This window comes from Narcine bancroftii, chromosome 12 (genome assembly GCF_036971445.1).
Source record: "Narcine bancroftii isolate sNarBan1 chromosome 12, sNarBan1.hap1, whole genome shotgun sequence".
NCBI lineage: Eukaryota > Metazoa > Chordata > Chondrichthyes > Torpediniformes > Narcinidae > Narcine > Narcine bancroftii.
This window is the reverse complement of record NC_091480.1, coordinates 80,716,171-80,737,349: the sequence shown is the minus strand read 5'-3', so window position 1 is coordinate 80,737,349 and position 21,179 is coordinate 80,716,171. Positions and strand designations below refer to the sequence as shown.

At 44.0% G+C, this 21,179-nt stretch overlaps 1 protein-coding gene across 1 annotated transcript in view; it reads right to left on the bottom strand.

The window, feature by feature from the left end:
• aclya (ATP citrate lyase a) overlaps positions 1-18,299 on the bottom strand; it is a 68,644-nt gene extending 50,345 nt beyond the window's left edge. The window contains exons 1-4 of the mRNA XM_069907124.1: positions 18,196-18,299; positions 8,017-8,192; positions 3,275-3,397; positions 1,101-1,163 (exon numbers count right to left, since the gene is read on the bottom strand). Coding sequence (XP_069763225.1) covers positions 1,101-1,163; positions 3,275-3,397; positions 8,017-8,175 — 345 coding nt within the window. The 5' untranslated portion in view covers positions 8,176-8,192; positions 18,196-18,299. The remainder of the gene's footprint in view (positions 1-1,100; positions 1,164-3,274; positions 3,398-8,016; positions 8,193-18,195) is intronic.
• Positions 18,300-21,179: the final 2,880 nt, after the last annotated feature.

Genomic DNA, 21,179 nt, shown 5'->3' with positions numbered 1-21,179 from the left:
TATAACACCACAGGTTTAATCTTCTGGGTCACAGCATCTTCCTAATCAAGCTTGCTTTATAATTTTGATCCCATTCATTTCCAGAGAGCATGGAGTCATTATGTTTAAAACTTAAGGAGCATCTGTTAATGATCACCAACTGAATATTAATTGCAGCATTCTGTTCTGCTGTAGCTTGTCAATTGCCTTTCACACTCATTCATTGCTTAAGTATGTAGATCTAGATCCTGTTAAGACTTCCATTTTAAAACTGACAAAGTTAACAAATGAGAAAACTCTCAAGTCAGTATTTTTAAAAAATGCTTAGCTATACTCTTGAGAAGCAGCAGCACAACTGGATAAATGGAACAATATGATTGTCCACTGAGCCCCATAACATATTGCTTGCTGCTGTCCCAAGTAGAGAAATGTATTGGGAAGGTTTGTGGCTGTCATGCGACAGCACTGCCCCCTAGTCAGAGGTCACACCAGCTGCTACTCAAGGTTTGATTCCGCCCCACCCATTAGTGCACACCTTGCTGCTGGCCACATGTAAATTACTTGGACTGCACTCTCCAGCCTGCCTGTACTTGGCCTTGGGCCATTGGCTGCTGTAATTAAGTAATCCTCCTGCCACTGAGCTATTAGCCCTCAGTAGATGATGTGGGCTTGTCCCTCTAGCACTATAAAGGTACCATGTGCTCTTTGTTCTCTCTCTCTTTGCCAGCTTGGGACCACCCTTCTTCACTCCAGGCCTAGAAATGTGAAAGGGTGCTGGAGAAACAGTGTAAGATGCACACTGTTAAAAGGGTTGGGAGCATTTAATCAGTGTCCCTTGTAGCATCGAGCCATGTCTGCACTGAGTCGAGGGGAGGTGGGGCATCATTTCCCTGATCATTGTATGTACCAGTTGTGTGTGTGTGTGTGTGTGTGTGTGTGTGTGTGTGTGTGTGTGTGTGTGTGTGTGTGTGTGTGTGTGTTCTGCATCAGTTGCCTTCTGTAAATAAAATCCTTCCCTACATCAAAACTGTGTTCAGAGTCCTTGCCTTTGAGACCTACCAAACCTGTATCCTCACTCACAAGAAAACAATTTTTTTTTTGAAAAGTTCAGTGTAACCTACCTGTTTGTGAGGTACAAATGGCTCAATCAGAAAGTTTTTGAGGACACCTTGTGCACGTCCAACCTAGTTAAATAAAAAGTTAAATTAGCAGCAGTATACTACAAATCCTAATAAAGCTCAAAAAATGATCTTGCATCATGGTCAAATGCTTCATGTACATTTTAAAAAAAACTGTGGGCACTCTAAAAAAAGACCGAAACTACAGTTTTTCATGTAGTAGGATTCAAAGTGGTGATAGGATGTTGTTACTACATCATGCAATAAGTACAGTAATACATTTAATTATTGAGCTATCGCCATTCAAATTCACTTCTTATGAATTGCCTCTCCTATTGCCAAACTGTTATCTTGCTGCATTAAGACAACCTTATGGTAGTGATCTCAACATGCAAGGCGAGAAACCTGAAAAGTGGAATGGTTCCCTAAAGAAAAAACATTTTGAGAAACCCCCGCAACTTTGCAGAGTGGTGTTTTGAAGATCATGGACTCATTTTGCTTGAAGATGCCAAAATCTTTTAAATACTCCCAATTCCTTGATAATCAATCCAGAATCCACCTATTATTATCTTGGTGGTAATTTCTGCAGATCAGGTGGAATAATAAAGAATGGAAAATTAACCTTTAAAAATACACATAGATTGTATTCAAAAATTAAACTATTCATTTACCAGACAGTGAGATGACAAGCAACAAAAACCTCCCTTAGCAACTTCTTGTTCCTCTTCAACCAGGTCACCCCCACAACAAAAATCCTCCAGGTGGCTGGACCAGATATCCTCAATGGGGGCCTTATGTTGGGGGGGGGGCCATGGACTGAAATCGTAAAAATATTTTATGTTATTGGTTGGAGAGAAGTATGGAAGAAACTAACTAAACTTTACTGCTTCAAAGGGAAGGGGGCCCCATAAACTTTGTGCAGAATCCTAAGGGGGGCCATGGCCAAAAGAAAAATGGTTGAGTATTTGGTCCAACATAATATTCAAGTCTGCTTTGAGCTTCTATTGGATAGGCTTTTTTTCCCTCTGTGTTGTAGCCTGTATGTCATACCCAGATAGATGTCATCTGATGTGTTACAAGAAAGAACTGGAGTGGTGAGCCTGCATTTCTAACTGTGCCGGCACCACATCTCAACTTCTCTGCTAATTCTACAAAAGCACAAGAAATGGAAGCCTGCTGACTGAAGTCTTCCTATATTTAGATCTCAGCAAAACAAATTACTGCAATAGGCTTCTGTGGCTGGCATTTTAGTAAATTACATTTCACTTGTCAAGGGCATCAAACAAAATGAGAGATGACAACTTCACCATGGCTGAGTCTGGATGCAGGAAATTTTGTAACATTTCCCCTAATGAGCTCTCCTGTGTCTAGAATTAACAGACAGCTCTGATTACATTTAGGAGTAAGAGCAGATCACCAAGTCACAGACTGTCTGCATAAGCTATGTACTAAATTCTAATTTAGAGTTGATTTCAAATTCCAGGCCAGAAAACAGAACTGTGACAGAATACTCTCAAAACTCTATTTGAAATTAAAGATTTCAGTCCAGCTTTTCAGTAATGTGCCATGTAAATCTCCTAATACAATTAAAAGCAATAACATTAAGTTTTGCCATATCTACAGGAGGAAAACATTATTTTTCTTAAGAGTATCCAAAAGCTTCCTTATTATGTTTGTTTGATGTGGGTAATTGAAATGAAGACTGTCGAGTGTTGGAGGAAGATGTAGAGTTATATGGATTTTATCTGAAGAGGACACATCAATTCTAGGAGTATCTACTGCACCTAATGACCAATATTTTCACACAGTTTATTTTAAGAAAAAATACATCCATGTTTCAAATTGTATTGTGGCCATTTAATTTTAATGCAGCAGTTTTTTTTAAATGACACGGAGAATCTCTAAATTTAAAAACCCCACATACATATCTGAATTACGAGCTATAGAATTACCATAGATTGTAGCATTTCAGATCATTAAGCTTTCTGATCAGCTGGAAGATGCATTTCAAGGACAAGATAACAGCTCCTGGCAGGTTTCCTTGCTGCAATCAGTTAACAAAGATGAATCACGAATGACTCACTGCCATCATTTGAAGAGGAACCTCAAAAAACATATCGCCAGATATTTTCACTGCTGTCACATTGCCCTCACTTCACTCAAGGTCGAGCACTCACCGTTGTCTCCTGTCCCATCCGTGACTTTAACCATTCCTTCACCTCATTCAAATCGAGGTTAACCCCAATCAGGCCTAACTTACCACGCCGCTTGATCAGCTGGTCTGGTTTCACCACCAGACGCTAAAAAGAAGAGACAGTAAAAGGATTAAAGCCAATTACAAGATTTTTTTTAAATTAAACATTGGATTGGGTCCAAACAAAACAATAAACTCAACATCCTGGATCATTTTAATTTATATATAACCTTTACTTTCCTCAGAATATTTTAATATTTCATTGACAACTAATTACTATTCAGAGACTTAAGATCCACAACAATTCTGAGGAGCAGGAAGATCTTCACAGCATTCAAATTTGTATCTCTCTTCAACCGAACTTGTATTTTCTCTTTAACCTAAAATCCACATAACATTATCTGCTTGTCAAATTCCTCTGGAAAGGTAAAATGGCAAGAGTTTCTGTAGAAAGGTTAACATGGAAATATGAATTAGGAGGCTTACAGCTTCCTAATTTCAAGCATCATCAAACGGCACAAATGGAATTTTTCTTTTTTTTTTGAAAGAGAATAACTGGTGTGGGTTAAAAGAGGATGGAATAAAATTGGAGAGAGGAAAGCAGAAGAATTCATATAAATAGGATGCAAAATAAATGAGGAAATTGGGGCAGGAAAACGTATATCGTCCAAAATGCCTTTGACTCAAAATTCTCTTGTATCTTTTTCAAAAGATCATCAATTTTTAGATTATGATTGCGCAAGGTGATGATAAATGTTGAAGATTGTTGTGAAAGAGGTCAATTAATGGCATTTGAACAACTGCGAAATAAATATGTAATAACCCAAAATACTCTTTTTTTTTGTTATTTCCAACTGAGAGCATATTTGAGAGTCAGGTTAGGACCAACCATGTTGTTGCCTGGTTGTCGTCAAGTAGAAATTCTTATAAGAATGGACTCAGTAGAATTTCTGGTGTATTTTTGTTGAATGACAACATCGTCTGACTGGTTTAATGCAACCTAGATTGTATACCTAAAATGGATGAGGGGGGGGGTGGGGGGGTGGCCTGGGAGGAGGGAGAGGGGGGGGGGAGAAAAAGTCACTGTATGGTGTGAAAAATAAAAAATTAATTTAAAAAAAAAGTTGAAATTCTTATTATGAGAGGAATTAAGAAATTTACTTCCATAATATATTCTTTATTACAATTAGGAACTCCTAAACATGGAGTTCATAAATCTAGACAGAGGTGGGAACTAGATTTAAATATCACAATTGGCGAACAAAGATTGTATGACTAATACTATTAATGCAAGATGTAGATTAGTTCAGTATATTTTTTTTACATCAGTTATATCTTACACCAAAAAAATTGAATAGATTGAAATCAAACTTATCAGACCAATGTTTTAGATGTGCTGAGGATATAGGAACTTTTTTTTTTACATTCAACTTGGTCCTGTTCCAAGGTAAGAGCCTTTTGGTTGGACTTAGGAAACTTTTTGGAATAAGTTACAGGTGTTGCATTTTCGCAAAACCCAGATTTATTTTTATGAGGAAATAATCAAGACCTAAAATTCTCAATATATCATTTAAAATTTGTTAAAAGTTGCATTAGCAGTGGCAAGGAAATGTATTGTAGTTACTTGGAAATCAGATACACTTTTGGATATGGCAAGATGGAATGCAGAAATTCAAAGTTGTATTCCTTTGGAAATAATTACATATAATTTGAGAAATAAATATGCTACGTTTTTAGAAATCTGGAGCCCTTGTACTCAAATATTAGGTTTAAATTTATAATGTTGTGTTTCCTGTGCCTCTGGACCTACAGGAATCTCCTCTGAATTGTATTAAAGAATTTTGTTTCAATATGTGCGTTGGATGACATTCCTCTGTGCAATCCTGAAAGTTTCTTTCTTTCCTTTCACTTGATATAACGATATTTATCGTTATATCAACTATTTTGAGGGTAGGGAGTTTGGGGGAAGGTGGGGGGGGGGGGGAGGATTGGCAGGGGGGACCATCACGTATGCAGTTTTAGTTTTTTCCGCTTTGTAATCTGTACTATATTAAATTTGACTACTACATGTATGGAGAATTTTTAATAAAATATTAAATAAAAACATCACAAATTTGTTTGAGGGAGCTTGCTGTTCTCAAAATATAATTACTTTAATTCTGTTCAAAAGTATTTCACTCAGCATAAAGTGTGGTGGGGTGACTGCTTTTAAAACAGTACAATTGACTTTCGTGGAAGGCTATCTAGGTTTTTCTAGAGACATACCAACTGGAAGATAATTGAAGGCAATATTTGGAACTGCATATGGAAGCCTGCAGAGAATTTTAAAAAATGAGTGGTTCAGCTCTTTTTATTCATGTAATTCGGAGTTAAATTATTTATTAGCTCCATTTATGTCCCTCTTCAAACCCAACAAAAGCAGCAACCAAGCCTCATCAGGGTTCACATCCTCTTATCTACCCACCTTCCCCCCCAAACCAAGGAAAGTTATTTTTGTCTCATGACAATGCTGTCCACATCCTTTAGACTGCAATTGGAAGGAAACCAGCGAAAAACAGATCTAAAGACAATCTGCTAGAGGAACTCAGCAGCATCAGTAGGAGAAAAAGAATGGTCGACATTCCGGGCGGGTTGCACTGCATCCCTTCCAAACCTGCTAAGATGCTCCAGCACACTGTAATTAGCTTCAGATTCCAGCACCAGGCTGTCTCCTGTAAAACAGAACCTAAAGAAGGTCATAGTTTGGAAAGAAATGCCAATAAAACTAAATTATGCTTTCAGAAAAGGACAAGCAGTTCACTCCTTCTGCCAAATTGTTGAGTACAGAATCTACTTATTTTGAAAGCCCATATAATTTGGCAGATTAATGCAAAATGACTTGACTATTAAGGAAAAATTGAATTAGTCTTTTAAAAAAGTCTTCCAAATGCATGGATTACAAGCACAAAATTTAACCTTCAAATGTTTTTCTCGATCACTACCGACTTTGTGCACGATTCTAAACTGAACTGCAATTTCAAGATAGCATTATGGTAGATACCGACTACTAAATATCCTGTTAAGTGTACAATCCAGAATTTAGCCCAGGGACTGACCATAGTTTGATACTGCATACAAACACACTCACAGAGCTACCGTCTTTTGTCCTAACATCACTGGAGGCAAGAATGGCAAATGGGAGCAGTGGTAAACTGAATAATGGGGGAACAGCTTCAATAAAGTACCTATATATCTTGCTTTCAGCATAAACTTGCCTCTGATCCAAATAAAAAGATATTACAATTGAACAGAGGAGAAACTGGTTCTTCCAGAGAGCAATGAAACTCTGGCAATGAAGCAAAAGAGGCTCTACCCCATTAAATGCAGGTAGATCAATTTTTGAAGATATGGGGAATTATGGGAAACTGGCAGTTAAGAGGAGACAAGTCCACAGTCACATCAGCTATAACCTTATTGTAAACTGCAGCAGGACCAACAGGCCATATGATTTTGTCTTGTTCCTATTTCTTATGTTCTTTGATAGAGAATGTACTAAAAAACTATTTCTACCTTTGATTCTGAGGGCCATTTGTGACACCTTTATACATAGTTTACACAATAGCTATAAGGTTGTGGTCACTGAACCAATTTTTGTCCATTTGTCTGTAAAAGGTGAGCAATAAATTCTGGCAAAAAAAGCTCCCAAAAAAAAAATCAACTCTTTCGGTTTTCATCAACTTGTTTTAAAAAAAACCGAATAAAATAACCATATCAAGTACAAAAAGTGAACACAATTTCAAATTGTACATTTAGTTCCACGTTAAGTTTACGTACCACAGTTGAGTAGTAATCTAATCACTTCTACTGATTTAAGAATGCACAAAAATAGAAAACACCAATGCTTTGCAATACCACAGACTAACCTCTTCCAAAAAATGGTACAATCTAATAGCATTAATTCACCTTCAACCTACTGACCAAAGGAATTACAGTATCTAGGAACAAATCTGTATTATAAAAGCAGGCCACAATTTAATACCAACTGGCAAAGTCACTCAAAGGGAGCTTATTGCCATCAAGTTATAGAATTGCTCTCAGAGATCTGACATCAGGTGGAATCGGAGGAGCTTTGCTTTGTCCTTGGGTGTAATGGTACTGCGTGCCTGGTCTGGTATGTTCCTGGGTGAACAGAAGCAAAAATGCCTCAATCCCAGTGCAGATATCTCAACTGCACAGTACTGCAAAGTTTAAAAACTCTGAACCAGTTGACAGGAGGTAAAGATGTATAACCAACGTTTTGGTCCTGAGTCTTTCTTCAAGGTATAAACAAAAGGCAGGCACCCAAATGAAAATCCTGGGGGAAGAGGAAAGAAAGGGCATGGGGAGGAGCACAGGCCAACAGATAAAAGTTTCTTCTTTGTTTACTAGTATCACAGCTTCTGAAGACTTTTGTGTTTCACTGTACCAGTTGAGAAATAATTGTCCATCCTTTTATGCCAAAAATCACATCCTAAACTAAATACCACAATTTCAATCACATATGGCTCAAAGTCCACATTTGCAGTTCCGAACTTATGAAGATGCGAATTTGAGATCCAAATTCCATCTATAAATAAACCTTGCAGCCTTTAAAACAACAGCTGTGGCATATTTACAGGATACATCAGTGGACCCAACACTGCTGTGCACAGATCCAAAATCTCCACTACATCTTTCAACCTTGGCAGCAGTACTTCTAACACTCACCTCAGTCTGAAGCCAAGGGTGCTCTTGAACAAGGAGGTTCCAGTCAGTTTCAGGTCGCAATCGAGCATACTTGAACCGGTTCTGGATGGCAGCCTTCGTACAGATGAACTTGTAAAGGAATTCTTTCCCAGTCTGCTCGGATATCGCTTTAGCTGACATGACAGTTCAATTGAGAACTGGAAAGAGAAAAATCGAAAATGTTAAAAGAAAGATGTTAATCTCAAACAAACAAACAAAAATATTGATGGCCATGTGTTCAGTTGTATTGACTGGAAGGTGAACTCCAAGGTTTGTTCACCATGTCCATGTTGACCAACTATACAAATCCCATTTACCACCACTTGCCCCAAAGCCTTTCACAATGGTGAAATAATTAAATAATATGAGAGTAACTGCTTTCATATATTTGAAGGTAATGTGGTCATGGATAATAGAAACAAGTTTTACTGCTGGCACTTGTGGTCCATTCATGAAAATTCCAGGTAAGTTTAAAGAGTAAAAATTGCTCACAACTGTTTGTTTTACTTTAGGCTCTTTATACAGATGTAGATTAATGTTCTATTTGGATTTGAATTTAAACTTTAGTCAAAGGTTAAAGGCATCTGCTAAACCAATCCTCCTCAGTCTACAAATATTTACAACCCCTTCTTCAGCTCTCAAAAGCAAAAGATGCATAATCTGAAAATATAATTCAGAAGACACCTTGCAATTTCTTGCAGGTTGAATGATGAGGCATTTTCTGAATATAAAAGAACAGGAATGTAATCACATTGCATCCACACCCTTTATAACAGAATACAATCATCCACCTCACCAACATCTTTCTGCTTTCCCCACCTCCCCCAACCCATATCCACGGTTTTCTTCAATGATTGACGGACCACCGTCGACCAGGTCTCCACAGCCATACAACATTCAGAATTCCAAAAATGTGTCAGCATTTGAATGAACAGGCTTTTTTTTCCTTTCAGTCCCAAATGTCCAGGACCCATTTGGAGACTGACATGCATTCACTCTGTTAAACAGTGTAAGCAGTTTGTATATTGTAAAGAGATCCCCTCTTTATCTGCTCCAAGCTGCATGCTCCTCTTTGATAGGCACGTTGCAGTTCTTTAAGACCTGTTACTTCTGTAATTAAAAAAGATCTGTCTGTATAAAGAGAAACAGTTAATGTTTCAGTTCAAAGAGATTTTTAAAAAAAATCCAGAGAGCAGAGAAGATGGAGAGGGCAGTAGTTTGAACAAAATGAATTCCCTTCCTACAACTTCTGTAAATTTTATTATACCAGGCTATATAGTTTCGCTGAACAATTAGAATTCTTTGAATTCCTCTTGAGGACTTTATTATCCCTGCTATAGGCACAAAACTAAACTGGGGGCAATTTTCAGCATCCATCCCACAGGTGTTTAGGTTGTGGGAGGAAATTGAAGCTTTTGGAGGAAACCCATGTGATTACAGAGACAACATGCAAGCTCCACAAAGGCAGCATCAGTTTTTACACTTCAAAAAGGTGACAAAACTGACAAGGCAGAGTCAGTCGCTGAAGGGATGAACATGACAGGGAACTTCAGCTGCTAGTTATGGCTCTTGCACAATTACAATACTAAAGACTAGATGTCATAGACTTGCTCAAGACCAAGTAACAAACAACAATCATTTGTGAAGAGCTAAAGGGAAATTATGTAGCATTAAAAATAAAACAGAATACACATGATCTATTTTAAAGAACAAACCAAACATTTCATTTAGTCCTTGTACTCCAAAAAAATACAATAACTTTAAATATACTGTACTTAAACAGATTAACCAAAGGATCAATAGTATGCTTATTGCCTTGTTGTGTTTCTGCATCAATATGCACATAAAAAATCTAGATCAGCGTTAAGCACAACAGCAAAATATTAATCAAAAATTCTTGGCATTGACAAGGTAGTCTGACCTTCAAACCAACACTAATTATTTCAACGTATTCAAACCTGACACAAGACACCATTCAGTTTACAAACAATTTCCAAAAACTTTTTAATTTTGTGGTCTTGTCATTTTCTTTTGGATACATGAGTCATTCTTATTCTTCCACCTTCAATGTCCAAATAAAACCTACTATAGCAGGCAAGTATGTCGAAAGATTATGCATGAGGGTGCAGGCATACAGGAGTAAAAACTGGATGTTAATTCTACGTCCTACTCTTCACCGGCTCAATGTAAATACAAAATGTGGAAGGTCTTCCGGCTGCAACTTCATTCATCCTTCCAGGATTTCCAGCTTTTAAAAAAGTGCAGTCTACAAAAGTTCTGGAAAAAGTCAGTAGGTCATGCAGTATCCATGGAATGCAAAAGGCAATTGTCGTTTTAGGCCTGAGCTATTCTTTAGGAGTGTCAAAAATCAGGAAGATGTGGAGGGAAGGTGGGGCAAAGGGGTAGAGCACAGGCAGATGCAGCTAAGAGGTTGGGGGGGGGGGGGAAAGATAAAAGGAACTGAGAAGTAATGGGGGGAGGGAGCTGAAAAGACAGGTCTCTGATAAGAGAAGGAAGGGAAGGGACCAGGGAGCTAAAAGGCGTAAATTAAGTGAATGAATAGGGAAGTGGTTATCAGAGACTGGGAGGTTGATATTATTGTTGTCTGGTTGGAGACAGAAGAGGCAGAAAGCAAGGTGCTGTTTCTCTAATTTACAAGTGGCATCAACCTGGCAGTACATGAGCCCAAGGAAAGACATGTCAATGGTCTTTATTTTTAAATTTTGCAAGACGTGGGCAACTTAACAAGAGTACCATTTTCCTATTCCCTAGCTACCAAGAAGCAGGAGGATAATTCTCCATCATGCTCTGCTTTAATTGCATTTCAGCAAGTACCTTTTTTAAAAAAAACTGCTAGTTTAAATCAGTACTGCTTTTACCTGTTTACTGTTAATGTGTGTCACTGCAGAGAAATTACAGGCAATGCAGTGGGTGCTTTAAATGAGAAATCAATTCATGCAGAAACAACAATTGCTTGTTATATAATGCTACTTTATGGCTGGTCATTTTCTCTCACAAAACTCTTCAGATGGTTCTGGCATGAATCAGAATCAATTCAGTGGGGAAAAATATACTTTGCACTAGATTGTTGTTCTTTTGATTATGCACAACATAATCTTAACAGTTGGTGCTGTTGGAACACAGAACTGTGCATGGATTCCAGTGTTTGTTGCCTCCTTAGTGATTTGCACCTTGAGGAAGGGATTCTTGGTTGCTTCAGGACATGACTCCACAATGAGCTGCTGAGCTCTTGGTCTGACTGGAAGAATGCAGCTGCTACTAAATGAAGCACTGCAAACCCAGTGGGGAATCAGAACCCTGGGTTTATTTTTAATTGTTTTTCAGCCTAAAGGCTGCTGCTTTGCTTTGTTGGTTCTGTGAAGATCTTCTAAACAAAATATTGGGGAAAGCTGTGCAGCTGCTCGATAATTCTCATGGAGCGGAACGTGCCTTTAGTCTGCTTCTATTCTATCGAACAGTAAGCTATCAAATAGATTTATTCTATGTTGAAGCCATCTATAAAGATAAAGATATTGTGGATGACTATGCTTGTCTTTGAAAAGATAATCCTCTCTCATTGAAAGGGTTGATTGTGAATCTTACATTAAAAGGGCAGCAAGCTCCAAATTATCTACTGGCAATTTGATGTTCATTCCACTAATTTGCATCAACAACAGAAGAAGCTTCTTTAAATCATTCAATAACTTTTTAAAATTACAATTCTTTTATTGTGCAATTTCTTCTTGTTTAATCTGGAAAAGGTAAAGAAAAAAGGCTGTGATGAGCTTCTTTAACAGCTGCCTGGAAAGACAAAGGCAACAGGTTGTGGGAAGAAGCGACTCCAGACCTTCAACAAACTGATCAATGTCTTAATTGCTCTCGAAAATTGCCCGATAAAATAAAACGTGGCATCACTCGTGTGACCAAACTCAGGCATGGCAAAGCCACTTCCAGCCCAGTGTGCTAACGTTTCCTCACAGGCACAATGGGACTGCTATCTAAATTGAGACAGCTATCCCTTGCACCATCAAACAACAGCCTGACATAATCACACTCACAGAATCATATCTTACAGATGTAACATGCCAGACTTTCCATCAGAACCCTATTACTAATCCAGAAAATTGTTAGCAGTACAAGTTAGCATTTTACTGAGCAGCAGTGTTCAACTCCTCAATAAAGTAAAGATTATTGTCATCATATTGCACAAGTACAACCACAGCATCTGGTCCTCCGTGCAAAACACGCAGATTCACTAACCAGACATAACAAACAGTACATATGCAGGACCTATTCACATATACAAATAAATATTGTTTCATGAAAATAGGAGTCTTGCATGGTTAGTGTGAGCAGTTCCTTTGGTCGTTCACCATTCTCACTGCCCATGAGAAGAAACTGTTCCTCAGCCTGGTGGGACTGCCTCTGATCCTCCTGTATCTCTCTCCTCCAATGGGAGCAGCTGAAAGATGCTGTGTGCAGGGAGGAAGGGGTCCTCAAATGATTTGGCGCGCCCTCTCCAGACAACAATTATGGTAGATCATGTTGATTTTGGGGGGGGGGGGGGGTGGAAGGGAGACTTCAGTGATCCTCTCTGCCACTTTTATGGACCCGTGGATTGACCTCCGATCCATTTCTCTGCAGCAACCGTACCGCACTGTGATGCAGCCAGCCAGGGTGCTTCAATGGAGCTCCTGTAGAAGGTGACATTATGGTGGCCAGTAGCCTTGCCTGCTTCCATCTTTGCAGCAAGTGCAGTTGCACCTTCTTGACAAGTGAGGAAAGGGGGAATGTAAAATGCGTGTGCTGCATTTCCTGATGTTGTATTGGTGAGTTCTGCAAAAGGGAGTGGGTATGGACAGGGATGGAATCACAGAACCATGAATGAATGGACTTTGGAGTGTTGAAGGGAAGAGAATATAGAAGAGGAAAAGAAGTGTCAGATGGTGGCATCACAATGGAGCAGTTTATCCTCACACTATGGAACATGTCACAATTTCAAACAAAAGATTATCCTGCCAGCCACTAAATAAAAATAACAGATTCACTGATCGAGTTCACTAAAGTATTAGCCAAGGCACCAGGAAGAACTCTCCATCACTTTTTATAAAAATAGGATATTTCACATTAAAGAATATTCCTTCACCTTATAAAAGATGGAATATTTTGGGAGAACAAGGGGGAAAATCAGTTCATGACAGCCCGACTCTCATAGCCATTGTATTTATATCTCAAGCAGTTGTTATTGTATGACAGCTCCAGAAATATTGCAGGGAGCAGTATTGCTCTCACAAAAGCTGTACAATATTAACCAAGCTGCAGAGTGGAAAATCCTTCTCAAATTTGGCTGCCCTCAGAAATCCATCACCATTCTACATCTGCTAAATGCTAAGAGTGCTTCTAATCAGTAAACCCAAGGCACACTGGGTCAAGCATGGTTGAATCCAAAGTCTTTGTGTACCTCCAACAAGCTCTCCAATTGCAGTGGAATTAATCAAATGAGAACGAGCTCAATTTTTACTAACTCAACTTTAAAACCAAGATCTAATCTCAGCATCAAGTTGCAGTACACAGAGACCACCCATGCTTACTCAGAAGCCAAGTTTCAAGTTATCATCACTGAAGCATTTGAGATACATTCACTGGGATGTTGCCAAGATTGGAAAGGAGGCCGAGTGGTGATCTCATTGAAGTTTATAAAATTATGATGGGTATAAATAGTGAATGTTCACTTTTCTTTTCCCAGGGTAGATAATTCTACAATGAGAAGCCAAAGGATTGAAATGAGAGGGAGGAAGTTTGAGAGGGCTCTGAGGGACAGAATATTTTGTAATGAAATAAGTTGCTGGAGGAAACTGTAGAAGTGGACACATTTTTGGCATTCCCAAAGACATTTGGACTGATTTAAAGATAGGAAGTGTTTAGAGGGATATGGATCAAATGCACACAAATGGGACAGAATGATGATGGATGAGTTGGGCTGAGGAGCCAATTCGATGTTGCATGACTCGAAGACTTTTTGAAGGGAAGTTGTTTGCTTCTATGTCACATTCTGATGGCAGTCCATTAAATAAAAATAAACAAAATGTGATTTGCAAAAAAAAAACCAAAAAAAACCTGAAGCATTTGAGATAATGGGCTTTATACCAAGTATTAATAAAACAAAGGTCTTTTAACCAAGCCTAGCTCTGCTGCACAATACCTCCCTTCACTAACAAATATCTACAAGAAAACCTTAGGAACCTTGTATTGCCTCCCACATTTCAGGAGCCATGTCAAAACAAAGGTAGCTGAAGAATGCAAAGCACTCGACTATCTGCAGAGAATAAGTGTTCAAAGATCCAGACCACAAACCCAGCCACAAGCCTGCCAGGCAACAGTGATCCTCAACTCCTCTACATGTTGGAACTACCTACAACACTCAGGATACTATCCACACCAACTCCCAAATATTATTCAAAATCCATGGGATGGGTAAGCAAATCAATACAAGTCGATTAGGGGGAACAGTCCCAGAACTGGTTCTCATTACATGCAACTAGATCCAATGGGAAGGCCACACAACGGGAACCCTACTCCAAACTCCATCACAGCAAGAGATTTCCAGATTAGACAGACAGTTCAAGGATACTCTCAAAGCCTCCTTGAAAAACATTGTCATCAGTTCATGAGAATACCTGCCCACGAACTTTCAATCTGAAAGCCGAGGGCTTCAAGTCCCTCAGGGACAAGGCCGAAAGCAAAAGTAAACTGATTTCCTAAATAACTGATTAATCCGATCAAACATTCCTCCCCCAACTGTGAAAGAGGATGCAGAATGCACAGGGGCCTCAAGGACCTCCTCAGAACCAGAGTGCAATTAAGTCATGCCTCAAACACACTGACAGAGGAAGATGATTATTTTATTGTCCACTCTGAAAGACAAACTTGGTTGTCCATACAGCCCGCTCAGCACAGGGTAAATCTCTGATCTCCAGCTTTCCAGCAGAGTAGTGGGCGCACTATCAAAGAGCCGCAACTCGACGTTGCACAGGGCCTCTTATTCATTTGTATCTTGAAAATAAATCACACTGATCGGTTTAAGTAGATGGATCACTCACTGAGAACCAAATTATGTAAAGAAAAACATTGAAAGAAACCAAAAGTTATTTGAAATCATTACCAGGATGCCTATTTGACGTGAATGAATTGAAATGTTACAAGAGATAACAAGTGCAACACTGATACAGTTAAGAAATCAAGAAAATTACATGACTTTTGGTCCATTCTACCAGGCCGGCTCTGTCCCACTCAGACTGGGAACCCAGATCACAACGATCGGCCCCTGCTGTGATGGGAACCGACCTGACCCACAAGTGCTGCTCTCTCTCCCCCATCCCCCCGACCCCCGGGTGCTGCTGCTCTCCCGCCCCCCCCCCCCGAACCCCGGGTGCTGCTGCTCTCCCCACCCCTCCCCGACCCCCGGGTGCTGCTGCTCTCCCCCCCCCCGACCCCCGGGTGCTGCTGCTCTTCCCTCCCCCGACCCCCGGGTGCTGCTGCTCTTCCCTCCCCCGACCCCCGGGTGCTGCTGCTCTCCCCCCTCCCCCGACCCCCGGGTGCTGCTGCTGCTCTCCACCCCCCCGGGTGGTGCTGCTCTCCCCCCTCCCCCCCATGGGTGCTGCTCACCCCCCCCCCCGACCCACGGGTGCTGTTCACCCCCCCGACCCACGGGTGCTGCTCACTCCCCCCCCGACCCACGGGTGCTGCTCACTCACCCCCCCCCGACCCACGGGTACTGCTCACTCCCCCCCCGACCCACGGGTACTGCTCACTCCCCCCCCGACCCACGGGTGCTGCTCACCCCCCCCCGACCCACGGGTGCTGCTCCCCCCCCCGACCCACGGGTACTGCTCACTCCCCCCCCGACCCACGGGTACTGCTCACTCCCCCCCCGACCAACGGGTACTGCTCACTCCTCCCCCGACCCACGGGTACTGCTCACTCCCCACCCGACCCACGGGTACTGCTCACTCCCCACCCGACCCACGGGTACTGCTCACTCCCCACCCGACCCACGGGTACTGCTCACTCCCCACCCGACCCACGGGTACTGCTCACTCCCCACCCGACCCACGGGTACTGCTCACTCCCCACCCGACCCACGGGTACTGCTCACTCCCCACCCGACCCACGGGTACTGCTCACTCCCCTCTCCCCCCCGGGTGCTGCTCACATCCCCCCCCGACCCACGGGTACTGCTCACTCCCCCCCCCCGACCCACGGGTACTGCTCACTCCCCCCCCGACCCACGGGTACTGCTCACTCCCCCCCCGACCCACGGGTACTGCTCACTCCCCCCCCGACCCACGGGGTACTGCTCACTCCCCCCCCGACCCACGGGTACTGCTCACTCCCCCCCCGACCCACGGGTACTGCTCACTCCCCCCCGACCCACGGGTACTGCTCACTCCCCCCCCGACCCACGGGTACTGCTCACTCCCCCCCGACCCACGGGTACTGCTCACTCCCCTCTCCCCCCCGGGTGCTGCTCACTCCCCCCCCGACCCACGGGTACTGCTCACTCCCCCCCCCGACCCACGGGTACTGCTCACCCCCCCTCCCCCCCCGGGTGCTGCTCACTCCCCCCCCGACCCACGGGTACTGCTCACTCCCCCCCCGACCCACGGGTACTGCTCACTCCCCCCCCGACCCACGGGTACTGCTCACTCCCCCCCCGACCCACGGGTACTGCTCACTCCCCCCCGACCCACGGGTACTGCTCACTCCCCCCCCGACCCACGGGTACTGCTCACTCCCCCCCCGACCCACGGGTACTGCTCACTCCCCCCCCGACCCACGGGTACTGCTCACTCCCCTCTCCCCCCCGGGTGCTGCTCACTCCCCCCCCGACCCACGGGTACTGCTCACTCCCCCCCCGACCCACGGGTACTGCTCACTCCCCCCCCGACCCACGGGTACTGCTCACTCCCCCCCCGACCCACGGGTACTGCTCACTCCCCTCTCCCCCCCGGGTGCTGCTCACTCCCCCCCCGACCCACGGGTACTGCTCACTCCCCCCCCGACCCACGGGTACTGCTCACTCCCCCCCCGACCCACGGGTACTGCTCACTCCCCCCCCGACCCACGGGTACTGCTCACCCCCCCCTCCCCCCCCGGGTGCTGCTCACTCCCCCCCCGATCCACGGGTACTGCTCACCCCCCCTCCCCCCCCGGGTGCTGCTCACTTCCCCCCCGACCCACGGATACTGCTCACTCCCCCCCCGATCCACGGGTACTGCTCACCCCCCCTCCCCCCCCCGGGTGCTGCTCACTTCCCCCCCGACCCACGGATACTGCTCACTCCCCCCCCGACCCACGGGTACTGCTCACCCCCCCTCCCCCCCGGGTGCTGCTCACTCCCCCCCTCCGACCCACGGGTACTGCTCACCCCCCCCTCCCCCCCGGGTGCTGCTCACTCCCCCCCCGACCCACGGGTACTGCTCACTCCCCCCCCGACCCACGGGTACTGCTCACCCCCCCTCCCCCCCCGGGTGCTGCTCACTCCCCCCCCCGACCCACGGGTACTGCTCACTCCCCCCCCGACCCACGGGTACTGCTCACTCCCCCCCCGACCCACGGGTACTGCTCACTCCCCCCCGACCCACGGGTACTGCTCACTCCCCCCCCGACCCACGGGTACTGCTCACTCCCCCCCCGACCCACGGGTACTGCTCACTCCCCTCTCCCCCCCGGGTGCTGCTCACTCCCCCCCCGACCCACGGGTACTGCTCACTCCCCCCCGACCCACGGGTACTGCTCACTCCCCTCTCCCCCCCGGGTGCTGCTCACTCCCCCCCCCGACCCACGGGTACTGCTCACCCCCCCCCGACCCACGGGTACTGCTCACCCCCCCCCGACCCACGGGTACTGCTCACCCCCCCCCGACCCACGGGTACTGCTCACCCCCCCCTCCCCCCCGGGTGCTGCTCACTCCCCCCCCGACCCACGGGTACTGCTACCCCCCCCCCCCCAAGGCAGCGAGGCCAGGCCCAGCCCGGCCGAGGCGATCTCCCATGCACTGATGCTGCCGGGCTGTTGCCACGGCAGCCCCAGCCGGTCGTCCAGGCCCCAGGCCTCGCTCCCACGACCATCGGTCGCGAATCATTCTTTCCGCCGCCTCACCTCGCTCCGCTGCGCTCTGTCCGCCCTTGATCAGATCCGTGAGTGGATGGATTCCCACCTACCCCCCCTTATCCCTCTCCCTCCCAACCCGGATAGGCAGTAGTGAGGCGGATCCTGCTCGCCGTCTCCCTCTCGCCTCACCATCTGCTGATCGGGCATCCTCGCCCGCTGATTGGCTTACTCGACATCATGTGAATACCCGCCACAGCGCTCCTCACGGGCGATGCAGATCCCACATGCATGCCGGGAAATGTAGTCTCCTCAGGCAGTTCCAGATTTTCTGCCCATCAGAATCCGAATCAGGATTTATTGTTATGAAATTCCGTGTTACATATTATAACCATCTTACAAAAATAAAATAATAATAACAATAATAGTGTCCAAAAAGTTAGGCAGGGTCTTTGGTTCATTGATTATTCAGAAATATGCTGGCCAACAGTCCTTGTACCACTGAATGCTTATCTTTAGGCTCCTGTACTTTTTCCCCAATGGGAACAAAGTGAAGAGGATGGTGGGGGTTTTTGAGGATAGAAGCTGCTTTTTTAAGACACCATCTCACGTCGATGACTTCAGTGGGAGAGGTCGGGTGCTTGTGATGTTGCAGAACGAGTTAACAACCCTCTGGAGTTTATTCTTGTCCTGAGAATTGGCACCTCCATACCAGGCAGTGGTGCAAGCAGCTAGAATGCTCTACGTGGTACACCTGTAGAAGTTTACGAGCGTCTTTGGTGACATACCGAATCTCCTCAGACACTTCGCAAAGTCTAGCCGCTGGCGAGCCTTCTTTGTGATTGCATCATTGTGGAAGCTCCGGGACAGATCCTCAGAGATGTTGACACCCAGGAATTTGGTTTTCTGGTGTGGGTTTTGGGGATGTTAAGATGCCAATGTGGCAACTGCAGACTCCTCCACAGATGGAGTGGGTGACAGGTTGGGTGCATAAATGAAAAATCTGGTCATGAGCATGAAATTTTCTTTCAAAGTGGATAGAGAGACAAATGGATTGTATTTGGACTAACAAAAAATGTTCAGCAAGGAGTCTCCCAAAAAGTTTCAGAGGTGACATATTTGCACTTATAGAAGATTGGTTAACAGGGAGAAAGCAGCATAGTTGCTGCAAACGGAAGACTGGCCTCGGATCATCAATCTGCTGGGGAAACAAAATCTCAGCAGATTCAGCAGGCATCAGTAGAGGAGAGGAAAAAAATGATGACCATTTCAGAGCTTGATGAAAGGTTCAACTCTACAATGTTGACAATTAGTTTTCTCCTATTGATGTTGTTTGGACCAGCAGAATCCCCACAGGAAGTGCACCATGGGTTGGCCTGGAGAGTAGTTTTGGAGATAGTGCACACTGTCCATCATTTACAATAAAATTCTATGAACTCCTAACGAATGGGCTCAGAGTTCTTACAGCCATCCAACATACTCCTTTATCTGAGAAATCAGGGGCCACGGACTTCCATGGGTTAGTGAGAATATCCCATGTTTCGAAGAATTCTGAAGGCAGAATAGAGTCTGTTAGACACAATGTAGCCCACCTAATATGGCTGACTGAGTTGTTGCTGTTGCTAGGAATGTTGGCCTGGGAGGACATACTGACAATAGTCACTGATCTACCTAGTAGATTTGGAGGATGAAAATGTTGAGCTAGTACAATGCTGAATTTTATCAACAATTTCTGCTATGAGATAGTTTCCAAGATATGAGAACTGGTCCACATTTTCTGGGATCACTTCCTGTTAGTGATTGTCTACGGTGATATTATACATTAAGGGCAGGTTGGAAGATCTTTGCTTTGCACAGGTTAAATGTAAGGATTCCCCATCATCTGCTTTATTGAATGAGAAGCCCACAGTGACTTGAAACTCACCTCAAAACACAAACATATGAAGGTGTCATCCCCACACCGTAGCTTGATGACTGAAGGCAAAACCCTCGTGAAAGCAGTGAGGGTCGTGTCACATCCAGCCTGCCTTCACTGTCAATTCGTTTCTATACATGGTTGCATTTTCACCAACAAGCGTGCAGAAAGTTGTGATTGATGATCCCTCTTTTAAAATGTAAACTTTCCTGAAATTATAACATATTTTACAGGGATTTACATTTGCTATTTAATGTTGGTTATTCCATTTTTGTATCGCACTGTTAGTGGCAGACAACACAGTAAGAATTCATGAACTGCCTCGGAAAACCTCACGGTTATACAGAAAGACTGATGGATTGCTTTCATTTTTTGCCTTTAGTTCTGTTTCAAGAAGTTTGGATGCCATGGTCAATAAATTATATTTGGATCAATTAAGTCAGCTCTCAGATAGCTCCCGTCTGAATGCAGAGATGCAATTGTTTCAGAGGTCTATTCACCAAGTGGTTGGGACAAATGGTTTAGAATCTCTGACGCAATTGCACCAGTTAATTTCAGTTTGAACATTGAGTGTTGGTGCTGCATGACACCTTCAGAGCTCGGCTGAAGCAACCCCTTTATCTGTTCACTGACCTTTTGTGGGGCCATTACCTGTGAGAAAACTATTTCAGAGCATTGGAATAGACTTTGTAACTTTGGTGAAATTGTGTAATTAACCTATAGTCTTACTTTTGAATAATTTGTGAATAAAATTGCTTTATATTTTTTAGTTTTTCATGTGCAGAGACGCAGCATGTTGTTTATCCATTGACTGGGAGGTCGTGAATTATGGTTTGCAACTGAGTTTATCGTTCAACCAGATCATTCTTTGAGCAAGCAATTTATTTTGCTTTAAGAAAAATTGAGAGGCTGGGAAACTTGAACAGGAAAAAAAACGCAAGAATCTGCAGACTCTGAAGTTGAAGTAAAAACACAATGCTGGAGAAATTCAACAGGTCATTGTATTTTATGTACCATGAATCTACCCAACCTACCTTAATGAGGGGCTCACGCCTAAAACATTGGTTATGTATAACATACACTGTTTGACTTGCTGAGATTCCACAGCATTGTTTTTAAC